We start from the raw sequence: 24,686 nt of genomic DNA on the forward strand, positions 1-24,686 counted from the left end.
CTCCAGGATGAACATGGTGTGGTTGAAGCTGCTGCAGACGCTCGTTGGTGTAGTTGATGCACAGCTGCTCAAACGAGTTCCTGAGAGAAGTACATAGTAGGTCAAACTGAGACCGTTATGGTCAGGCTGTGGTGTCCTCTAGATGGTCACTAGAGGTCAAACTGAGACCGTATGGTCACTAGAGGTCAAACTGAGACCGTATGGTCACTAGAGGTCAAACTGAGACCTTATGGTCACTAGAGGTCAAACTGAGACCGTATGGTCACTAGAGGTCAAACTGAGACCGTATGGTCAGGATGTGGTGTCCTCTAGATGGTCACTAGAGGTCAAACAGACCGTATGGTCAGGCTGTGGTGGTGACCGTGACCGTATGGTCAGGATGTGGTGTCCTCTAGATGGTCACTAGAGGTCAAACTGAGACCGTATGGTCAGCATGTGGTGTCCTATAGACGGTCACTAGAGGTCAAACTGAGACCGTATGGTCAGGATGTGGTGTCCTCTAGACGGTCACTAGAGGTCAAACTGAGACCGTATGGTCAGGCTGTGGTGTCCTCTAGATGGTCACTAGAGGTCAAACTGAGACCGTATGGTCACTAGAGGTCAAACTGAGACCGTATGGTCAGGATGTGGTGTCCTCTAGATGGTCACTAGAGGTCAAACTGAGACCGTATGGTCACTAGAGGTCAAACTGAGACCGTATGGTCACTAGAGGTCAAACTGAGACCGTATGGTCACTAGAGGTCAAACTGAGACCTTATGGTCACTAGAGGTCAAACTGAGACCGTATGGTCACTAGAGGTCAAACTGAGACTGTATGGTCAGGATGTGGTGTCCTCTAGATGGTCACTAGAGGTCAAACAGACCGTATGGTCAGGCTGTGGTGGTGACCGTGACCGTATGGTCAGGATGTGGTGTCCTCTAGATGGTCACTAGAGGTCAAACAGACCGTATGGTCAGGGTGTGGTGTCCTCTAGATGGTCACTAGAGGTCAAACAGACCGTATGGTCAGGATGTGGTGGTGACCGTACCGTATGGTCAGGCTGTGGTGTCCTCTAGACGGTCACTAGAGGTCAAACAGACCGTATGGTCAGGGTGTGGTGTCCTCTAAACGGTCACTAGAGGTCAAACTGAGACCGTATGGTCAGGATGTGGTGTCCTCTAGATGGTCACTAGAGGTCAAACTGAGACCGTATGGTCAGGATGTGGTGTCCTCTAGACGGTCAATAGACAGTCAAACTGAGACCGTATGGTCAGGATGTGGTGTCCTCTAGACGGTCACTAGAGGTCAAACTGAGACCGTATGGTCAGGATGTGGTGTCCTCTAGACGGTCACTAGAGGTCAAACTGAGACCGTATGGTCAGGCTGTGGTGTCCTCTAGACGGTCACTAGAGGTCAAACTGAGACCGTATGGTCAGGATGTGGTGTCCTCTAGATGGTCCCTAGAGGTCAAACTGAGACCGTATGGTCAGGATGTGGTGTCCTCTAGACGGTCACTAGACGGTCAAACTGAGACCGTATGGTCAGGATGTGGTGTCCTCTAGACGGTCACTAGAGGTCAAACTGAGACCGTATGGTCAGGCTGTGGTGTCCTCTAGATGGTCACTAGAGGTCAAACTGAGACCGTATGGTCACTAGAGGTCAAACTGAGACCGTATGGTCAGGATGTGGTGTCCTCTAGATGGTCACTAGAGGTCAAACTGAGACCGTATGGTCACTAGAGGTCAAACTGAGACCGTATGGTCACTAGAGGTCAAACTGAGACCGTATGGTCACTAGAGGTCAAACTGAGACCTTATGGTCACTAGAGGTCAAACTGAGACCGTATGGTCACTAGAGGTCAAACTGAGACCGTATGGTCAGGATGTGGTGTCCTCTAGATGGTCACTAGAGGTCAAACAGACCGTATGGTCAGGCTGTGGTGGTGACCGTGACCGTATGGTCAGGATGTGGTGTCCTCTAGATGGTCACTAGAGGTCAAACAGACCGTATGGTCAGGATGTGGTGGTGACCGTACCGTATGGTCAGGCTGTGGTGTCCTCTAGACGGTCACTAGAGGTCAAACAGACCGTATGGTCAGGGTGTGGTGTCCTCTAGACGGTCACTAGAGGTCAAACAGACCGTATGTTCAGGCTGTGGTGGTGAGCGTGACTTGACCGTACCGTAGCTCCTGCTGCGCGGCGGTGGTATCCAGAGTGTCTTCCAGCTCAGACCTCAGAGCGTTCAGCTCCTCCCCCAGGTCTCTACAGGCTGCATCAGCCTTCCTCCTGGCAGCCCCCTCTGACTCCAGGTCCTCCTGGATCTCACCTATTTATCACAAGCAGACACACACACACACACACACACACACACACACACACACACACACACACGTGCACACACACACACACAAACACACACACACATATGACCAGAGCACACACACATACACACACACACACACACACACACACACACACACACTCATGACCAGATCTCTCACACACACACCTATTCCTCATGTAGTGCACTACCTTTGAGCAGGTTAGTGTTTTCCATCATGAATCTTGTTCTGGAGCAGCTCTGCAGAGATGTCACTAGCTGGCAAAGCCACAAAGTCATAACGTCTGACTTTAAACCCTAACCTTAACCACACTGCTAACCCTAACCTTAACCACACTGCTAACCCTAACCTTAACCACACTGCTAACCCTAACCTTAACCACACTGCTAACCCTAACCTTAACCACACTGCTAACCCTAACCTTAACCACACTGCTAACCCTAACCTTAACCACACTGCTAACCCTAACCTTAACCACACTGCTAACCCTGACGACTAACCTTAAATTAAGAACAAACAGCTAATTTTGTTTTCAGGAATTTTTACAATATAGACAATTTAGACTTTGCAGCTTGCCCATCTAGCAGAAATCGTTCAGGTCTGCCTCAAGGACGAGACTCATCCCAATCAACGCTCAGGTCTGCCTCAAGGACGAGACTCATCCCAATAATCGTTCAGTTCTGCCTCAAGGACGAGACTCATCCCAATAATCGTTCAGGTCTGCCTCAAGGACGAGACTCATCCCATTCAACGCTCAGGTCTGCCTCAAGGACGAGACTCATCCCAATAATCGTTCAGTTCTGCCTCAAGGACGAGACTCATCCCAATAATCGTTCAGGTCTGCCTCAAGGACGAGACTCATCCCAATCAATGCTCAGTTCTGCCTCAAGGACGAGACTCATCCCAATCAACGCTCAGTTCTGCCTCAAGGACGAGACTCATCCCATTCAACGCTCAGGTCTGCCTCAAGGACGAGACTCATCCCAATCAACGCTCAGGTCTGCCTCAAGGACGAGACTCATCCCAATCAACGCTCAGGTCTGCCTCAAGGACGAGACTCATCCCATTCAACGCTCAGGTCTGCCTCAAGGACGAGACTCATCCCAATCAACGTTCAGTTCTGCCTCAAGGACGAGACTCATCCCAATCAACGCTCAGGTCTGCCTCAAGGACGAGACTCATCCCAATCAACGCTCAGTTCTGCCTCAAGGACGAGACTCATCCCAATCAACGCCAACCTGCTACTTTTGACCCTTGTGGGTGTCTTTTGGGACACCCTCCCTTGATATGGGTCTCACCTAACAGCCCCTCCAGCTCCCTGACACGACGCACCGCCGCAACACATCCGGCAGACTCCTCCTCCAACCTGACAGAGAGAGAGATTTAGGGCATGAGAAATAATAGCTATTTTATGTGTGTAGATAATGGTTAAGATTGTCAACATACAGTCTCTCTCAACTCTTTAACTCTTTGTCAAGTGTGTTTATATGTTCCTGGATAATAAAGCTACTGATTGAAGATAGTTCATCACTGATGATCTGGGATTGATTACCTGGCCTGTGTGGCCAGTAGCTCCTCCTCCTTGGCGGCGAGCTGTGCTCTGAGCTCGGCTATCTGGGCCTGCAGGTCGGCCAGCTGCTCCTGGAGATCAGCCAGCTCCGTCTCCAGCTTCCTCTTGGCCTTCTCCACATCCTGCCTGCCCTTCTCCTCCTTCTTCATACGCACTGAGGAAGAGGAGGAGGAAGAGGGAGAGGAGGAGGAAGAGGGAAAGGAATCGTCATCGTCATCATCTATAGCAGAGGTAGACTGATGCCTTCTTGGAGAGTGTGTAAGCTGTGTTCAGCTTTATCCCAGTCCTAACACACCAGATTCAACCAATTAAGGTCTAGATGAAAGACCCTAATTGACTGATTACTGACTGACTGACTGATTGATGCCAGGGGTGAGGGGTCAGGGGTTAGAGGTCAGAGGTGAGTAACTCACCCTCCAGGTCTGAGATCATAGACTCGTGTTTGTTCTTCAGCTTGGCCAGGTTCTTAGACTTCTCCTCTTCCTCAGCCAGGTTAGAGCTGGAGTCTGCTATTCTCTCCTCCAACAGTTTACGCTCCTGAAGAACAACGGATAAAAGAGAGAAAGGTCAGGGTTCAGAGGTGAGGGGTCAGGGACTGTGCTATTCTCTCCTCCAACAGCTTAGGCTCCTGAAGAACAAAACACAGCAGGGAGTAAGGTTAATCAGAGGTCAGAGGTGAGGGGTCAGGGACTGAGTGCTACATGCTCCTTCAACAGCTCACGTTGCTGAGGAACAGGAGAGCAAGGAGGAAGATCGGTGGGTGGGTGGGTGGGTGGATGGATGGGTGGGTTGATGGGTGGATGGGTAGGTGGATGGATGGGTGGGTTGATGGGTGGATGGGTGGGTGGGTGGGTGGGTGGATGGTGTTTATTGAGACAGGGGGTGGAGAACAATATACCTTGAGTAGTTTGTTATTCTGGTCCTCCATGATGACAACGTCCTCCTCCAGTTTCTTGACCTTCCCCTCAACAGTCACCTTCTCCAGCTGCAGCTTCTGACGAGAGTCCTCTTCCTCTGACAGGTGGGCCTCCATGGCCTAACACACAGAGAGAAGAAAGGGATGAAGAGAGAAAGAGGAAAGAGAGAGAGAGGGACAGGGAGGCGCGATAAATAGGATAAGAGTTTGTGTGTTTTCTGTTCCCAAAAATAATGTTTTAATAAAGCTTAGGTGATACAATCACAATGTTTCAACCCACATGGTCTTTGTCACTCCACCTGACCCACAACAGGGCCTCCAACTGACCCACAACAGGACCTCCACCTGACCCACAACAGGGCCTCCACCTGACCCACAACAGGGCCTCCACCTGACCCACAACAGGGCCTCCACCTGACCCACAACAGGGCCTCCAACTGACCCACAACAGGGCCTCCACCTGACCCACAACAGGGCCTCCACCTGACCCACAACAGGGCCTCCACCTGACCCACAACAGGGCCTCCACCTGACCCACAACAGGACCTCCACCTGACCCACAACAGGGCCTCCACCTGACCCACTACAGGGCCTCCACCTGACCCACAACAGGGCCTCCACCTGACCCACAACAGGGCCTCCACCTGACCCACAACAGGGCCTCCACCTGACCCACAACAGGGCCTCCACCTGACCCACAACAAGGCCTCCACCTGACCCACAACAAGGCCTCCACCTGACCCACAACAGGACCTCCACCTGACCCACAACAGGGCCTCCACCTGACCCACTACAGGGCCTCCACCTGACCCACAACAGGGCCTCCACCTGACCCACAACAGGGCCTCCACCTGACCCACAATAGGGCCTCCACCTGACCCACTACAGGGCCTCCACCTGACCCACAACAGGGCCTCCACCTGACCCACTACAGGGCCTCCACCTGACCCACAACAGGACCTCCACCTGACCCACAACAGGACCTCCACCTGACCCACAACAGGACCTCCCTCACCTGACCCACAACAGGACCTCCCTCACCTGACCCACAACAGGGCCTCCCTCACCTGACCCACAACAGGGCCTTCACCTGACCCACAACAGGACCTCCCTCACCTGACCCACAACAGGACCTCCCTCACCTGACCCACAACAGGACCTCCCTCACCTGACCCACAACAGGACCTCCCTCACCTGACCCACAACAGGACCTCCCTCACCTGACACACAAAAGGACCTCCTCCGCATGATCCACAACAGGGCCTCCACATGATCCACAACAGGGCCACCTGACCCACAACAGGGCCACCTGACCCACAACAGGGCCTTACATCTCTACCAGTCTATGGGTCAGATAAGGGCAGAGTGCAGTCAATTCACCATCCCCTAACTTCAGCATTTTCCAACCAAAACCCAAAGGAAGTCAATGCACCCGGTAATATCGATATTAGCATTTCATGCCAAAGTTTCTGAAAGCGATTGAGTTGGTTTGACGCTACTTTGAAATTATTTTGTCCATTTTGACTCATCACTGATATACCATAGTTGAAAAGGTCATTGCTCGCTAGCCATTTTGGATCTGCCCACCTGTAGTTGCTGCTGCATGTCCTTCCTCTCCTGCTGCAGCTGTGTGGCTCTCTCCTCCTCCTCCTCCAGCCGCGACTCCATCTCATGGAGCACCTCCTCCAGCTCCTGCTTCTTGACCTCCAGACGAACCCTCATCTCCTCTGCCTCAGCATACAACTCTGTCTCTGCCTGAAGCTTCTGCTCCAGTTTAGCTCGTTCCTCTACTACCTAGAGAGAGAGAGAGAGAGAGAGAGTGTGTGTGTGTCTCCACTTTACCTGTGTGTGTGTCTCCACCTCACCTGTATGTGTGTGTGTGTGTGTCTCCACCTCACCTGTATGTGTGTGTGTGTGTGTGTGTGTGTGTGTGTGTGTGTGTGTGTGTGTGTGTGTGTGTGTGTGTGTCTCCACCTCACCTGTGTGTGTGTGTGTGTCTCCACCTCACCTGTATGTGTGTGTGTGTGTGTGTCTCCACCTCACCTGTATGTGTGTGTGTGTGTCTCCGCCTTACCTGTGTGTGTGTGTGTGTGTGTGTGTGTGTGTGTGTGTGTGTGTGTGTGTGTGTGTGTGTGTGTGTGTGTGTCCACTTCACCTGTGTGTGTTTCTGGGAGATCTCTTTCAGTTCCACCTGGCTCTGCTGAGCCAGATCCTTGGCGGACTTCAGCTCCTCCTCCTTCTGACCCATTTCTTCTTCCTGTCGCGTCACCTGGAGGAGGGGCTTCACCTGCGGGACGACCAATCAAAGTTTACATAAGAGCTGATATCAAAACAAATCAACCAATCAAAACTATGATATACTCAACAAGTGATGGATGTGGCAGAACATCAACAACACTGGATAGGACAGATAACCAGTCCGAAATCAAACACCAGTGTGTGTGTGTGTGTGTGTGTGTGTGTGTGTGTGTGTGTGTGTGTGTGTGTGTGTGTGTGTGTGTGTGTGTGTGTGTGTGTGTGTGTGTGTGTGTGTGTGTGTGTGTGTATAATGTGTACCTTGGTGAAGAGTCTCCACCACTGCCAGTTCTTCAGGACCAGGTAGACAGCACAGTTCCTCTGAATCACCTTCATAGCAGTCAGCTGGGCCTGACGCTTACTAAACGCTCTGTGGACAGAAGTCACATCAGAGTGTGTCTGCTATCATGCTGTTGTGGGAGCGACTGGTAAACGCTACCTCACGGGTGAAATGTGTCGGTGTGTTCCCTGTGTGGAGCCCAGGCTGGAAGCAACAGTGCTCCACTAACCTGCGTGCGAGGAAGCTCCTAGCGTGGGCCTGGAAGGCGATGATGACCACGGTCAGTTTAATGTCCCTCTCCTCCTCCAGCTGGGCTAACACTCCTGTTCTGAAGAACATCTTACTCTGACCAATACGGAACAGATTAGGGTCCAGGTCCAGGTGCTTCATCTGGAGAGGAAGTCATGACACCGTTATCGTGACACCTTTATCGTGACACCTTTATCGTAACACCTTTATCGTAACACCTTTATCGTGACACCTTTATCGTGACACCTTTATCGTGACACCTTTATCGTGACACCTTTATCGTGACACCGTTATCGTGACACCTTTATCGTGACACCTTTATCGTGACACCTTTCAAAACAAAGGTCCATTTAGAATAACTCTTTACTTATCCAGAACTAAGGTAGAAACATTTGTCCTATTTAGTTCATTGATCAACTTTAGGTTTTCTAAAATTGCAGGTTCAAATGTGCCAAAAGGTTTTTAGGCTCAGTGACTGTTTCAGTTAGATCAACTCAGAGGTTTCAGTTAGATCAACTCAGACGTTTCAGTAAGATCAACTCAGACGTTTCAGTAAGATCAACTCAGACGTTTCAGTCAGATCAACTCAGACGTTTCAGTTAGATCAACTCAGACGTTTCAGTTAGATCAACTCAGACGTTTCAGTTAGATCAACTCAGACGTTTCAGTTAGATCAACTCAGACGTTTCAGTAAGATCAACTCAGACGTTTCAGTTAGATCAACTCAGACGTTTCAGTTAGATCAACTCAGACGTTTCAGTAAGATCAACTCAGACGTTTCAGTTAGATCAACTCAGACGTTTCAGTAAGATCAACTCAGACGTTTCAGTAAGATCAACTCAGACGTTTCAGTTAGATCAACTCAGACGTTTCAGTTAGATCAACTCAGACGTTTCAGTCAGATCAACTCAGACGTTTCAGTCAGATCAACTCAGACGTTTCAGTAAGATCAACTCAGACGTTTCAGTAAGATGAAATCACCATTAGTTGACAAGCCTGTTTCCCGTCCATGAAACCCTTTGGGATGCAGTTGGCTGCTAGGATCTCATAGCTACAAGAAGAAGAAGAGGAGGAAGAGGAAGAAAGAGAGGAAGACAGAAGGAAGAGAACATGTTGTTATGTGTTAACTATACAGACATAATCGTGGTTCCTTAACGTTGGTTTTAGAACGTTCCTCACCGTTGTCGGAACTCTTGGAACACGATGCGGTTGGGGAAGCCCTGTCTGCAGATACGGATCCCTTCCAGAACCCCGTTACACCTCAACTGTTCCAGAACCAGGTTAGCATCCAGCTTCCCTGCCTACACACACACAGGAAGAATGAGGGAGAGCGAGATCAGAGGTGACTCAAGAGAGAGGAGATGAATTGATGAAACAGAAATAGCTGTAGGTGTTTTGGGGAGGGGGATAGTGTCCTACCCTCTTCTCGTGGTTAGGGATGATACAGCGTATGAAGTTGGGTTGTGTGTTGTTCAACGTGGTCATCAGTTTGCCCAGGGACTCCTTGTAGAGCTGGCCCACTGTCCTGAACATGCCCTTCTTAGACTTGGTGGCGCTGGGGGCCGAGCTCTCTGACATCTTAGTAATGGTCTCCAGACCCACCACACGGTCCACTGGAAACAGAACAGGGATTATTCAGGATCTCTGAGAAGAAAGGCTAGGGAGGGGGGGGGGGGGGTGAGAGGGAGGGAGAAAGAGGAGGAGATGAAAGAGAGAGAGAGAGGGAGGGAGAAAGAGAGAGGGAGGGAGAAAGAGGAGGAGATGAAAGAGAGAGAGAGGGAGGGAGAAAGAGGAGGAGATAAAAGAGAGAGGGAGGGAGAAAGAGGAGGAGATGAAAGAGAGAGGGAGGGAGAAAGAGGAGGAGATGAAAGAGAGAGGGAGGGAGAAAGAGGAGGAGATGAAAGAGAGAGAGAGGGAGGGAGAAAGAGGAGGAGATGAAAGAGAGAGGGAGGGAGAAAGAGGAGGAGATGAAAGAGAGAGGGAGGGAGAAAGAGGAGGAGATGAAAGAGAGAGGGAGGGAGAAAGAGGAGGAGATGAAAGAGAGAGGGAGGGAGAAAGAGGAGGAGATGAAAGAGAGAGGGAGGGAGAAAGAGGAGGAGATGAAAGAGAGAGGGAGGGAGAAAGAGGAGGAGATGAAAGAGAGAGAGGCAGGGAGAAAGAGGAGGAGATGAAAGAGAGAGAGGGAGGGAGAAAGAGGAGGAGATGAAAGAGAGAGGGAGGGAGAAAGAGGAGGAGATGAAAGAGAGAGGGAGGGAGAAAGAGGAGGAGATGAAAGAGAGAGAGGGAGGGAGAAAGAGGAGGAGATGAAAGAGAGAGGGAGGGAGAAGAACAGGTGACAGACAAGAAGGAGAGACTGAATACTGAAGTAGAATACTGAAGAATACTGGTGGGAGTACAGTAAAGTGAATGGGCAGTAGACAACACATTTCTACTGATGGGAGTACAGTAAAGTGAATGGGCAGTAGACAACACATTTCTACTGATGGGAGTACAGTACAGTGAATGGGCAGTAGACAACACATTTCTACTGATGGGAGTACAGTAAAGTGAATGGGTAGTAGACAAACTGTGCTTGCCTCCTAAATAGGACCCTATTCCTGATATACTATAGTGCACTACTTTTGACCAGAGTGCTATGGGGTCTGGTCTAACGTAGTGCACCATTTAGGGAACAGGGTGCCATTTTGGGACGCCTCCTGTGGCTCACCATCCTTCCAGAGGTCCTGTATGAAGGGGTTGGATGAGTTGTTGAGGAGAGCCGTCACGTTGTCATTCAGAGGGTCCATGTTCTTGGTCAGCCAGTTGGCCCCGTTGTAGTCCACCTATAACACAACCACAATACAACCACATCACAACCACAACACAACCACAATACAACCATAACACAACCACAATACAACCACAACACAACCATAACACAACCATAACACAACCACAATACAACCACAACACAACCACAACATAACCATAACACAACCACAATACAACCACAACATAACCACATCACAACGATGTTGTGGGGGGCCAGTCAGCTGGCCCCATTGTAGTCCACCTATAACACAACACAACCACAACACAACCACAACACAACCATAACACAACCACAACACAACCACAACATAACCACAATATAACCACAACATAACCACAACCACAATACAACCACAACACAACCATAACACAACCACAACATAACCACATCACAACCATAACACAACCATAACACAACCATGTTCTCCGTCAGTCAGTTGGCCCCGTTGTAGTCCACCTATAACACAACCACAATACAACCACAACACAACCATAACGACTGGCCCCATTGTAGTCCACCTATAACACAACCACAATACAACCACAACACAACCATAACACAACCACATCACAACGATGTTGTGGGGGGCCAGTCAGCTGGCCCCATTGTAGTCCACCTATAACACAACCACAATACAACCACAACACAACCATAACACAACCACAACATAACCACAACCACATCACAACGATGTTCTCTGTCAGTCAGTTGGCCCCGTTGTAGTCCACCTATAACACAACCACAACATAACCACAACCACAACACAACCATGTTCTCTGTCAGTCAGCTGGCCCCGTTGTAGTCCACCTATTAACACAACCACAACCGTAACACAATATAACCACAACCATGTTCTCTGTCAGTCAGTTGGCCCCGTTGTAGTCCACCTATAACACAACCACAACATAACCACAACCACAACACAACCATGTTCTCTGTCAGTCAGCTGGCCCCGTTGTAGTCCACCTATAACACAACCACAACCATAACACAATATAACCACAACCATGTTCTCTGTCAGTCAGCTGGCCCCGTTGTAGTCCACCTATTAACACAACCACAACCGTAACACAATATAACCACAACCATGTTCTCTGTCAGTCAGCTGGCCCCGTTGTAGTCCACCTATTAACACAACCACAACCGTAACACAATATAACCACAACCATGTTCTCTGTCAGTCAGCTGGCCCCGTTGTAGTCCACCTATTAACACAACCACAACCGTAACACAATATAACCACAACCATGTTCTCTGTCAGTCAGCTGGCCCCGTTGTAGTCCACCTATTAACACAACCACAACCGTAACACAATATAACCACAACCATGTTCTCTGTCAGTCAGCTGGCCCCGTTGTAGTCCACCTATTAACACAACCACAACCGTAACACAATATAACCACAACCATGTTCTCTGTCAGTCAGCTGGCCCCGTTGTAGTCCACCTATTAACACAACCACAACCATAACACAATATAACCACAACCATGTTCTCTGTCAGTCAGCTGGCCCCGTTGTAGTCCACCTATAACACAACCACAACATAACACAATATAACCACAACACAACACTATGTTCTTCGTCAGCCAGCTAGCACCATTGTAGACCACCTACTGTATAACACAACCATAACACAACCACAACCATAACACAACCATGTTATTAATCAGCCAGGTGGCACCATTGTAGTCCACCTACATATAATCTCATCTCACCCTGCCGGCGTAGTGGAGAACTCTTCAGACAGAAATATATAATCTCATCTCACCCTGCCGGCGTAGTGGAGAACTCTTCAGACAGAAATATATAATCTCATCTCACCCTGCCGGCGTAGTGGAGAACTCTTCAGACAGAAATATATAATCTCATCTCACCCTGCCGGCGTAGCGGAGAACTCTTCAGACAGAAATATATAATCTCATCTCACCCTGCCGGCGTAGTGGAGAACTCTTCAGACAGAAATATATAATCTAATCTCACCCTGCCGGCGTAGTGGAGAACTCTTCAGACAGAAATATATAATCTCATCTCACCCTGCCGGCGTAGTGGAGAACTCTTCAGACAGAAATATATAATCTCATCTCACCCTGCCGGCGTAGTGGAGAACTCTTCAGACAGAAATATATAATCTAATCTCACCCTGCCGGCGTAGTGGAGAACTCTTCAGACAGAAATATATAATCTCATCTCACCCTGCCGGCGTAGTGGAGAACTCTTCAGACAGAAATATATAATCTCATCTCACCCTGCCGGCGTAGTGGAGAACTCTTCAGACAGAAATATATAATCTCATCTCACCCTGCCGGCGTAGCGGAGAACTCTTCAGACAGAAATATATAATCTCATCTCACCCTGCCGGCGTAGTGGAGAACTCTTCAGACAGAAATATATAATCTAATCTCACCCTGCCGGCGTAGTGGAGAACTCTTCAGACAGAAATATATAATCTCATCTCACCCTGCCGGCGTAGTGGAGAACTCTTCAGACAGAAATATATAATCTCATCTCACCCTGCCGGCGTAGCGGAGAACTCTTCAGACAGAAATATATAATCTAATCTCACCCTGCCGGCGTAGTGGAGAACTCTTCATACAGAAATATATAATCTCATCTCACCCTGCCGGCGTAGTGGAGAACTCTTCATACAGAAATATATAATCTCATCTCACCCTGCCTGGCGTAGTGGAGAACTCTTCATACAGAAATATATAATCTCATCTCACCCTGCCGGCGTAGTGGAGAACTCTTCATACAGAAATATATAATCTCATCTCACCCTGCCGGCGTAGTGGAGAACTCTTCATACAGAAATATATAATCTCATCTCACCCTGCCGGCGTAGTGGAGAACTCTTCATACAGAAATATATAATCTCATCTCACCCTGCCGGCGTAGTGGAGAACTCTTCAGACAGAAATATATAATCTCATCTCACCCTGCCTGGCGTAGTGGAGAACTCTTCATACAGAAATATATAATCTCATCTCACCCTGCCGGCGTAGTGGAGAACTCTTCAGACAGAAATATATAATCTCATCTCACCCTGCCTGGCGTAGTGGAGAACTCTTCATACAGAAATATATAATCTCATCTCACCCTGCCGGCGTAGTGGAGAACTCTTCAGACAGAAATATATAATCTCATCTCACCCTGCCTGGCGTAGTGGAGAACTCTTCATACAGAAATATATAATCTCATCTCACCCTGCCGGCGTAGTGGAGAACTCTTCAGACAGAAATATATAATCTCATCTCACCCTGCCTGGCGTAGTGGAGAACTCTTCATACAGAAATATATAATCTCATCTCACCCTGCCGGCGTGGTGGAGAACTCTTCAGACAGAAATATATAATCTCATCTCACCCTGCCGGCGTAGTGGAGAACTCTTCAGACAGAAATATATAATCTCATCTCACCCTGCCGGCGTAGTGGAGAACTCTTCAGACAGAAATATATAATCTCATCTCACCCTGCCTGGCGTAGTGGAGAACTCTTCATACAGAAATATATAATCTCATCTCACCCTGCCGGCGTAGTGGAGAACTCTTCAGACAGAAATATATAATCTCATCTCACCCTGCCTGGCGTAGTGGAGAACTCTTCATACAGAAATATATAATCTCATCTCACCCTGCCGGCGTGGTGGAGAACTCTTCAGACAGAAATATATAATCTCATCTCACCCTGCCGGCGTAGTGGAGAACTCTTCATACAGAAATATATAATCTCCTCTCACCCTGCCGGCGTAGTGGAGAACTCTTCATACAGAAATATATAATCTCATCTCACCCTGCCGGCGTAGTGGAGAACTCTTCATACAGAAATATATAATCTCATCTCACCCTGCCGGCGTAGTGGAGAACTCTTCATACAGAAATATATAATCTCATCTCACCCTGCCGGCGTAGTGGAGAACTCTTCAGACAGAAATATATAATCTCATCTCACCCTGCCTGGCGTAGTGGAGAACTCTTCATACAGAAATATATAATCTCATCTCACCCTGCCGGCGTGGTGGAGAACTCTTCAGACAGAAATATATAATCTCATCTCACCCTGCCGGCGTAGTGGAGAACTCTTCATACAGAAATATATAATCTCCTCTCACCCTGCCGGCGTAGCGGAGAACTCTTCAGACAGAAATATATAATCTAATCTCACCCTGCCGGCGTAGAGGAGAACTCTTCATACAGAAATATATAATCTAATCTCACCCTGCCGGCGTAGTGGAGAACTCTTCAGACAGAAATATATAATCTCATCTCACCCTGCCGGCGTAGTGAAGAACTCTTCAGACAGAAATATATAATCTCACCCTGCCGGCGTGGTGGAGAACTCTTCAGACAGAAATATATAATCTCACCCTGCCGGCGTGGTGGAGAACTCTTCAGACAGAAATATATAATCTCATCTCACCCTGCCGGCGTAGTGGAGAACTCTTCAGACAGAAATATATAATCTCATCTCACCCTGCCTGGCGTAGTGGAGAACTCTTCAGACAGAAATATATAATCTCATCTCACCCTGCCGGCGTAGAGGAGAACTCTTCAGACAGAAATATATAATCTCATCTCACCCTGCCGGCGTAGTGGAGAACTCTTCAGACAGAAATATATAATCTCATCTCACCCTGCCGGCGTAGAGGAGAACTCTTCAGACAGAAATATATAATCTCATCTCACCTTGCCGGCGTAGTGAAGAACAGAGAAGGCAGTCTTGTCTTTGAGTGATTTGGGTTTGGAGAACTTGCAGTGGGACGTGTGTGTGTTCATCAGCTTCTCAACGAAGGACAGGTCTGTGGCTTTAGGGAACCAGCACTCCTCATCCAACAGAGCCAAGATACCTGGAGGATTGTTCTAGAAGGGTGGGGGGAGGTGGGGGGGTCAGTCTTAGGGAACCAGCACCCATCCGTGTGTGCATTGCTGTAGGTCCAATGTGTACAGTATGTGTGTGTCTCTGTGTGTGTGTGTGTGTGTGTGTGTGTGTGTGTGTGTGTGTGTGTGTGTGTGTGTGTGTGTGTGTGTGTGTGTGTGTGTGTGTGTGTGTTACCGGTCTCTCGATGAGCTCTATGCAGGGCTGCAGGTCCAGTGTGTATGTGTGTGTATGTGTGTGTCTCTGTGTGTGTGTGTGTGTGTGTGTGTGTGTGTGTGTGTGTGTGTGTGTGTGTGTGTGTGTGTGTGTGTGTGTGTGTGTGTGTGTGTGTGTGTGTGTGTGTGTGTGTATGTTACCGGTCTCTCGATGAGCTCTATGCAGGGCTGCAGGTCCAGTGTGTATGTGTGTGTCTCTGTGTGTGTGTGTGTGTGTGTGTGTGTGTGTGTGTGTGTGTGTGTGTGTGTGTGTGTGTGTGTGTGTGTCTCTGTGTGTGTTACCGGTCTCTCGATGAGCTCTATGCAGGGCTGCAGGTCCAGTGTGTATGTGTGTGTCTCTGTGTGTGTGTGTGTGTGTGTGTGTGTGTGTGTGTGTGTGTGTGTGTGTGTGTGTGTGTGTGTGTGTGTGTGTGTGTGTGTGTGTGTGTGTGTGTTACCGGTCTCTCGATGAGCTCTATGCAGGGCTGCAGGTCCAGTGTGTATGTGTGTGTCTCTGTGTGTGTGTGTGTGTGTGTGTGTGTGTGTGTGTGTGTGTGTGTGTGTGTGTGTGTGTGTGTGTGTGTGTGTGTGTGTGTGTGTGTGTTACCGGTCTCTCGATGAGCTCTATGCAGGGCTGCAGGTCCAGTGTGTATGTGTGTGTATGTGTGTGTCTCTGTGTGTGTGTGTGTGTGTGTGTGTGTGTGTGTGTGTGTGTGTGTGTGTGTGTGTGTGTGTGTGTGTGTGTGTGTGTCTCTGTGTGTGTGTGTGTGTTACCGGTCTCTCGATGAGCTCTATGCAGGGCTGCAGGTCCAGTGTGTCTCTGTGTGTGTGTGTGTGTGTGTGTGTGTGTGTGTGTGTGTGTGTGTGTGTGTGTGTGTGTGTGTGTGTGTGTGTGTTACCGGTCTCTCGATGAGCTCTATGCAGGGCTGCAGGTCCAGGCCGAAGTCTATGAAGGCCCAGTCGATCCCCTCTCTCTTGTACTCCTCCTGCTCCAGGATGAACATGGTGTGGTTGAACAGCTGCTGCAGACGCTCGTTGGTGTAGTTGATGCACAGCTGCTCAAACGAGTTGTCCTGAGGAGAAGGTACATAGTGGTTTACACAGAGCTACAGTACCGTGGTAGTTCCTGAGGAGAAGGTACATAGTGGTTTACACAGAGCTACAGTACCGTGGTAGTCCCTGAGGAGAAGGTACATAGTGGTTTACACAGAGATACAGTACCGTGGTAGTTCCTGAGGAGAAGGTACATAGTGGTTTACACAGAGCTACAGTACCGTGGTAGTTCCTGAGGAGAAGGTACATAGTGGTTTACACAGAGATACAGTACCGTGGTAGTCCCTGAGGAGAAGGTACATAGTGGTTTACACAGAGCTACAGTACCGTGGTAGTCCCTGAGGAGAAGGTACATAGTGGTTTACACAGAGCTACAGTACCGTGGTAGTTCCTGAGGAGAAGGTACATAGTGGTTTACACAGAGCTAGTTCCTGAGGAGAAGGTACATAGTGGTTTACACAGAGCTACAGTACCGTGGTAGTCCCTGAGGAGAAGGTACATAGTGGTTTACACAGAGCTACAGTACCGTGGTAGTTCCTGAGGAGAAGGTACATAGTGGTTTACACAGAGCTACAGTACCGTGGTAGTTCCTGAGGAGAAGGTACATAGTGGTTTACACAGAGATACAGTACCGTGGTAGTTCCTGAGGAGAAGGTACATAGTGGTTTACACAGAGATACAGTACCGTGGTAGTTCCTGAGGAGAAGGTACATAGTGGTTTACACAGAGATACAGTACCGTGGTAGTCCCTGAGGAGAAGGTACATAGTGGTTTACACAGAGCTACAGTACCGTGGTAGTTCCTGAGGAGAAGGTACATAGTGGTTTACAGAGCTACAGTACCGTGGTAGTCCCTGAGGAGAAGGTACATAGTGGTTTACACAGAGCTAGTTCCTGAGGAGAAGGTACATAGTGGTTTACACAGAGCTACAGTAATGTGGTAGTTCCTGAGGAGAAGGTACATAGTGGTTTACACAGAGCTAGTCCCTGAGGAGAAGGTACATAGTGGTTTACACAGAGCTCCAGTAATGTGGTAGTTCCTGAGGAGGGGAGATGGGAGAGATGGAGGTGAACATAGAGGTAGTGCTCACATCATAGTCCTGTACATCAGGTCTGAATCCCAAATGACATCCTATTCCCTATTTAGTGCACTACTTTGACCAAGGCCTGTAGGGGGGGTGTTTTAATGGTTGGATAACAGTAATCATAGTAGGACATGTTCTGGGGGAAATGTCCCTTTTGGGAGGTAGATGGGGCTCCCAAATCGCTACGTCTACCCATTTTAAATGGTGTAAATGTCAGTCATTTAGCAGATGCTCGTATCCAGAGTGAATTACAGTAGTGGGTGCAGCATTTTCTTTTACCGGTCCTCCATGGGAATCGAACCCACAACCTTGGCGTTGCAATGCTCCATGAGCTACCAACTGGCCCCACGGGACCCCTGCTGAATTCCTTTCTCTGTCAACTTAAAGACTCCTCAATCTCACCTCAAAGATTTCAAAGCCAGCGATGTCTAGGATCCCCAGGAATGATGCTCCTTTACGTTTGGCCTTATCCAGAGTCTTATTCACCCGAGCCAGGATCCACCTGAACAACCGCTCATACATGGCCTTCGCTAGGGCCTCGATGGCAAAGTCAGCCTGGGGGAGAGGGAGGGGGAGGGGGAGGGGGAGAGGGAGGGAGGGAGGGAGGGAGAGGGAGAGGGAGAGGGAGAGGGAGGGGGAGGGGGAGGGAGAGAGGGAGAGGGAGAGGGAGAGGGAGGGGGAGGGGGAGAGGGAGGGGGAGGGGGAGAGGGAGGGGGAGAGGGAGAGGGAGGGGGAGGGAGAGGGAGGGAGGGAGGGAGGGAGGGAGAGGGAGGGGGAGGGGGAGAGGGAGAGGGAGAGGGAGATAGACAGGGAGTGTGTGAACCGTCATCTTGTCTGCCTCCATGTACAGCCCTGTCTCTGACTAAAGCTTCCTCTAGAGAAGGGCTATGTACTATAACTACTTATGCTTCAGATACATTATATGTTGCCAGCTCTCTGTTGAAAATAACTTTTAACTGAACATGTGAGAGGAAGGTATTGTACAATTAAGTTGAATCTAGAATAGAATAGAGTAGAATACAATAGACCAGAGAATAATAAAATAGAGACGAGTAGAATATAATAGATTAGAGTAGAATAGAATAGAGTTGAATAGAATAGAGTTGAATAGAATAGAGTTGAATAGAATAGAGTAGAATACAATAGACCAGAGAATAATAAAATAGAGAAGAGTAGAATAGAATAGAGTTGAGTAGAATAGAGTAGAGTTGAATATAGTAGAGTTGAATATAGTAGAGTTGAATAGAGTAGAGTTGAATAGAGTAGAGTTGAATAGAGTAGAGTAGAATATAATAGATTAGAGTTGAATAGAGTAGAGATAAATAGAGTAGATTAGAATAGAGCAGAATAGAATTGTGTAGAGTTGAATAGAACAGAGTAAAATAGAGTAGTATTGAATAGAGTAGAATATAGTAGAGAAGAATAGAGTAGAACATAGAGTTGATTAAAGAGAAGAAAGGAGTTTAATAGAATAGAGTAGATTAGAGCAGTGTATAGTTGAATAAAACAGACTAGAGTAGAAGAGAATAGAATATAACAGAATAAAGTAGAGTAGAATAGAGTACAATAGAATAGAGTAGAACATAATAGAATGGAGTCGAACAGAGTAGAGTTGAATAGAGTAGAGTTGAATGGAATAGAATAGAGTAGATTATAGTAGTTTAGAGTTGAATATAATAAAGTAAAATAGAATAGAGTAGAATACAGTAGAGTTGAATAGATTAGAGCATAATATAACATAATAAAGTAGAATATTATAAAGTAGAGTTGAATATAATAGAGTAAAATATAACAAAGTAGAACCGAGTAGAATACAATAAAGTAGAATTGAATATAATAGAGTAGAGCATAGTAGAATAGAGTAGAATAGAAGATAGTAGAATAGAGTAGAGTTTAATAGAATAAAGTAGAATATAGTACAAGTACGAGTTGAACAGGGTATAATATAATAGAACAGAAAAGGGTAGAATAGAATGAAGTAGAATAGAACAGAATATAGTAGCATAGAATAGAGTAATACAATAGAATAGAGTGGAATACAGTAGAATACAGTAGAATATAGTAGAATGAAGCAGAATAGAACAGAATATAGTAGCATAGAATAGAGTAATACAATAGAATAGAGTGGAATACAGTAGAATACAGTAGAATATAGTAGAATGAAGCAGAATAGAACAGAATATAGTAGCATAGCATAGAGTAATATAATAGAGTAGAACACAGTAGAATAGAGTAGAATAGAGCAGAATAGAATATAGTAAAGTAGAATTGAGTAGAGTAAAATAGCGTCGAGTTGAATAGAATGGAGTAGAAGAGGGTATTTTGTGTAGTGTAGAGTTGAATAGAACAGAATAGAGTAGAACAGATTAGAATTGAACATAATAGAGTATAATAGAGTATAGTTGAATAGAGTAGAGTTTAATGGAATAGAGTACAATATAACAAAGTAGAACCGAGTAGAATAGAATAAAGTAGAATTGAATATAATAGAGTAGAGCAGAGTAGAATAGAGTAGAATAGAAGATAGTAGAATAGAGTAGAGATGAATAGAGTATAGTTGAATAGAATAGAGTAAAATATAACAAAGTAGAACAGAGTAGAATATAATAAAGTAGAATTTAATAGAATAGAATATAGTAGAATAGAGTAGAATAGAGTAGAATAGAGTAGAATAGAGTAGAATAGAAGATAGTAGAATAGAAGATAGTAGAATATAAGATAATATAATAGAGTATAATATAATAGAGTACAATAGAAAATAGTATAATAGAACAGAGTAGAATAAAACATAATAGAGTAGAATAGATAACAATAGAGTAGAGTACAATAGAAAATAGTATACCATAATAGAGTAGAATAGAGTAGAATAGAACATAAGAGTAGGATAGAATATAATAGAGTAGAAAAGATTAGAATAAAGTAGAGTGGACTAGAGTAGACTAGAGTAGAATATAGTAGAATAGAAGAGTACCTGTTCCTTGGTCTGAGCCTTCTGCACCACCTCTCTGCCCACCTTGATACGGGGGGTGAGGACGGAACGGGTGAAGTCTGTCACGTTGATACCCTGCAGGTGGCACACTTTCTGAGCCGCTGAAGAGAGAGAGAGAGAGAGAGAGAAGAGAGGGGAGAGGGGGGAGGAAAAGAGAGAGAGAGGAGAAGAGGATAAAGGGAAAGAGAGAGAGAAAGATTAGTCGTACTGTATGTTATCTTTCTTACCTGTGTTAGTGGTATGTTACCTGTTGTCGTTCTTACCTGTGTTAGTGGTATGTTACCTGTTGTCGTTCTTACCTGTGTTTAGTGGTATGTTACCTGTTGTCGTTCTTACCTGTGTTAGTGGTATGTTACCTGTTGTCTTTCTTACCTGTGTTAGTGGTATGTTACCTGTTGTCGTTCTTACCTGTGTTAGTGGTATGTTACCTGTTGTCGTTCTTACCTGTGTTAGTGGTATGTTACCTGTTGTCGTTCTTACCTGTGTTAGTGGTATGTTACCTGTTGTCGTTCTTACCTGTGTTAGTGGTATGTTACCTGTTGTCGTTCTTACCTGTGTTAGTGGTATGTTACCTGTTGTCGTTCTTACCTGTGTTAGTGGTATGTTACCTGTTGTCTTTCTTACCTGTGTTAGTGGTATGTCACCTGTTGTCTTTCTTACCTGTGTTAGTGGTATGTTACCTGTTATCTTTCTTACCTGTGTTAGTGGTATGTTACCTGCTGTCTTTCTTACCTGTGTTAGTGGTATGTTACCTGTTGTCTTTCTTACCTGTGTTAGTGGTATGTTACCTGCTGTCTTTCTTACCTGTGTTAGTGGTATGTTACCTGTTGTCGTTCTTACCTGTGTTAGTGGTATGTTACCTGTTATCTTTCTTACCTGTGTTAGTGGTATGTTACCTGCTGTCTTTCTTACCTGTGTTAGTGGTATGTTACCTGTTGTCGTTCTTACCTGTGTTAGTGGTATGTTACCTGTTGTCGTTCTTACCTGTGCTAGTGGTATGTTACCTGTTGTCTTTCTTACCTGTGTTAGTGGTATGTTACCTGTTGTCGTTCTTACCTGTGTTAGTGGTATGTCACCTGTTATCTTTCTCACCTGTGTTAGTGGTATGTTACCTGTTGTCTTTCTTACCTGTGTTAGTGGTATGTTACCTGTTGCCTTTCTTACCTGTGCTTTCCTCTCTGTGTTATCTGTGCTAAATGTAAACTGTATTTTCAAGCTTGTGTTACTGTGAACAAACTCTGTTGTTACCTGTGTTGCTCCTACCTGTGTGATGTCATGTCCCACCTGTGTTGCTCCTACCTGTGTGATGTCATGTCCCACCTGTGTTGCTCCTACCTGTGTGATTTCATGTCTCACCTGTGTGGTTACTACCTGTGTGATGTCATGTCACACCTGTGTTCTTACTACCCTTGTGATGTCATGTCTCACATGTCCTGCTACTACCTGTGTGATGTCATGTATCACCTGTGTTGTCGGGCATGGTGGCCTGCTCATTGTTCCTCTCCTTGTTGAACTTAATGTTCCCCAGCTGGAGCACAGTGGAGACCACCTTCATCATGCCTAGAGTGAGGAGAGGAGCGAGGGATGAGAGGAGAGGTGGGAGGAGAGAGAGAGACAGACATCACTGAGAGAGACAGCAGAAAGAGAGACAGCCCTACCCCTACCTATCCCCTCGTCCTCAAGAGAAATATAGCGAGAGAGAGAGAATGACAGATGGACAGAGAAAGACAAAGTGAGGTGGAGAAAGAGAATGATAGACTAAAAGCCAGACAGCCCTCCTCTTCCCTCTAGTATCTATCCTCTGGTCCTCAGAGACAGCCCTCCCCTCCCTCTAGTATCTATCCCCTGGTCCTCAGAGACAGCCCTCCACTTCCCTCTAGTATCTATCCTCTGGTCCTCAGAGACAGCCCTCCTCTTCCCTCCAGTACCTGTCCTCTCATCCTCAGAGACAGCACTCCCCTCCCTCCAGTACCTGTCCTCTCATCCTCAGAGACAGCCCTCCCCTCCCTCTAGTATCTATCCTCTGGTCCTCAGACAGCCCTCCTCTTCCCTCTAGTATCTATCCTCTGGTCCTCAGAGACAGCCCTCCTCTTCCCTCTAGTATCTATCCTCTGGTCCTCAGAGACAGCCCTCCTCTTCCCTCTAGTATCTATCCTCTGGTCCTCAGAGACAGCCCTCCTCTTCCCTCTAGTATCTATCCCCTGGTCCTCAGAGACAGCCCTCCTCTTCCCTCTAGTATCTATCCTCTGGTCCTCAGAGACAGCCCTCCTCTTCCCTCTAGTATCTATCCTCTGGTCCTCAGAGACAGCCCTCCTCTTCCCTCTAGTATCTATCCTCTGGTCCTCAGAGACAGCCCTCCCCTCCCTCTAGTATCTATCCTCTGGTCCTCAGACAGCCCTCCACTTCCCTCTAGTATCTATCCTCTGTTCCTCAGAGACAGCCCTCCACTTCCCTCTAGTATCTATCCCCTGGTCCGCAGAGACAGCCCTCCCCTTCCTCCAGTACCTGTCCTCTCATCCTCAGAGACAGCCCTCCCCTCCCTCCAGTACCTGTCCTCTCATCCTCAGAGACAGCCCTCCCCTTCCCTCCAGTACCTGTCCTCTCATCCTCAGAGACAGCCCTCCCCTTCCCTCCAGTACCTGTCCTCTCATCCTGAGAGACAGCACTCCCCTTCCCTCCAGTACCTGTCCTCAGAGACAGCCCTCCCCTTCCCTCCAGTACCTGTCCTCAGAGACAGCCCTCCCCTTCCCTCCAGTACCTGTCCTCAGAGACAGCCCTCCCCTCCCTCCAGTACCTGTCCTCAGAGACAGCCCTCCCCTTCCCTCCAGTACCTGTCCTCAGAGACAGCCCTCCCCTCCCCTCCAGTACCTGTCCTCAGAGACAGCCCTCCCCTTCCCTCCAGTACCTGTCCTCAGAGACAGTCCTCCCCTCCCTCCAGTACCTGTCCTCTCGTCCTCAGAGAAACCCATGATCTCCATGGCCTCCAGTGTTTCTATGAACATCTGATCATCTTCCTGACCAGGCACCTCCACATGACCCGCCACCAGGAACCGGTAGGCCCCGAAATCCTCCAGTAACAGCTCCTCTATACAGGGACAGACAGGAGAGGAGGAGCTGTATGGTTTATACACCATATAATTAAACAATAAGGAGGTGTGGCATATGACCAATATACCATGGCTAAGGGTTGTTCTTATGCACAACGTAACACAGAGTGCCTGGATACAGCCCTTAGCCGTGGTATATTGGCCATATATCACAAACCTCCGAGGTGCCTTATTACTATTATAAACTGGTTACCAATGTAATTACATGTTTTGTCATACCCGTGGTGTACAGTCTGATATTCCACGGCTGAGAGCCAATCAGCATTCAGGGCTCGAACCACCCAGTTTATAATATTTATTATATTATTATAAACCAGGTAGTTTGTGTCCTGGATGCTGATTGGCTAAAAGCTATGGTATATCAGGCATTACAAACTGGGTGGGTCGAGCCATGAATGCTGATTGGCTGACAGCCGTGGTATATCAGACCGTATACCACAGGTATGACAAAACATTTATTTTTACTGTTCTAATTATGTTGGCAACCAGTTTATAATAGCAATAAGGCACACTGAGTATACACAACTCTTTCCATGACATAGACTGACCAGGTGAATTCACGTGAAAGATATGATCCCTTATTGATGTCACTTGTTAAGTCCACTTCAATCAGTGTAGATGAAGGGGAGGAGACAGGTTAAAGAAGGATTTTTAAGCCTTGAGACAATTGAGACAAGGATAGTGTATGTGTTGCCATTCAGAGGGTGAATGGGCAAGACAACATATTTAAGTGCCTTTGAACGGGGTATGGTAGTAGGTGCCAGGCGCACCGATTTGTGTCAAGAACTGCAACGCTGCTGGGTTTTTCACGCTCAACAGTTTCCTGTGTGTATCAAGAATGGTCCACCACCCAAAGGACATCCAGCCAACTGGACACCACTGTGGGAAGTATTGGAGTCAACATGGGCCAGCATCTCTGTGGAACGCTTTCAACACCTTGTAGA

General features: G+C 47.3%; 1 protein-coding gene across 1 annotated transcript in view; it reads right to left on the bottom strand.

The window, feature by feature from the left end:
- Positions 1-2,126: 2,126 nt before the first annotated feature.
- The window catches only part of LOC120038421 (myosin-11-like), a 40,946-nt gene continuing 18,386 nt past the window's right edge, over positions 2,127-24,686 (bottom strand). Inside the window, exons 9-27 of the mRNA XM_038984188.1 lie at positions 23,577-23,720; positions 22,100-22,195; positions 20,618-20,736; positions 18,049-18,201; positions 16,409-16,582; positions 15,126-15,299; positions 10,339-10,453; positions 9,051-9,244; positions 8,811-8,932; positions 8,613-8,682; positions 7,612-7,772; positions 7,364-7,472; positions 6,963-7,094; positions 6,395-6,601; positions 4,790-4,927; positions 4,305-4,428; positions 3,874-4,045; positions 3,620-3,687; positions 2,127-2,305 (exon numbers count right to left, since the gene is read on the bottom strand). Of these exons, the coding sequence (XP_038840116.1) occupies positions 2,127-2,305; positions 3,620-3,687; positions 3,874-4,045; positions 4,305-4,428; positions 4,790-4,927; positions 6,395-6,601; positions 6,963-7,094; positions 7,364-7,472; positions 7,612-7,772; positions 8,613-8,682; positions 8,811-8,932; positions 9,051-9,244; positions 10,339-10,453; positions 15,126-15,299; positions 16,409-16,582; positions 18,049-18,201; positions 20,618-20,736; positions 22,100-22,195; positions 23,577-23,720 (2,651 nt within the window). The remainder of the gene's footprint in view (positions 2,306-3,619; positions 3,688-3,873; positions 4,046-4,304; positions 4,429-4,789; positions 4,928-6,394; positions 6,602-6,962; positions 7,095-7,363; positions 7,473-7,611; positions 7,773-8,612; positions 8,683-8,810; positions 8,933-9,050; positions 9,245-10,338; positions 10,454-15,125; positions 15,300-16,408; positions 16,583-18,048; positions 18,202-20,617; positions 20,737-22,099; positions 22,196-23,576; positions 23,721-24,686) is intronic.

The sequence above is a fragment of the Salvelinus namaycush genome, unplaced genomic scaffold, assembly GCF_016432855.1.
Source record: "Salvelinus namaycush isolate Seneca unplaced genomic scaffold, SaNama_1.0 Scaffold22, whole genome shotgun sequence".
Lineage (NCBI taxonomy): Eukaryota > Metazoa > Chordata > Actinopteri > Salmoniformes > Salmonidae > Salvelinus > Salvelinus namaycush.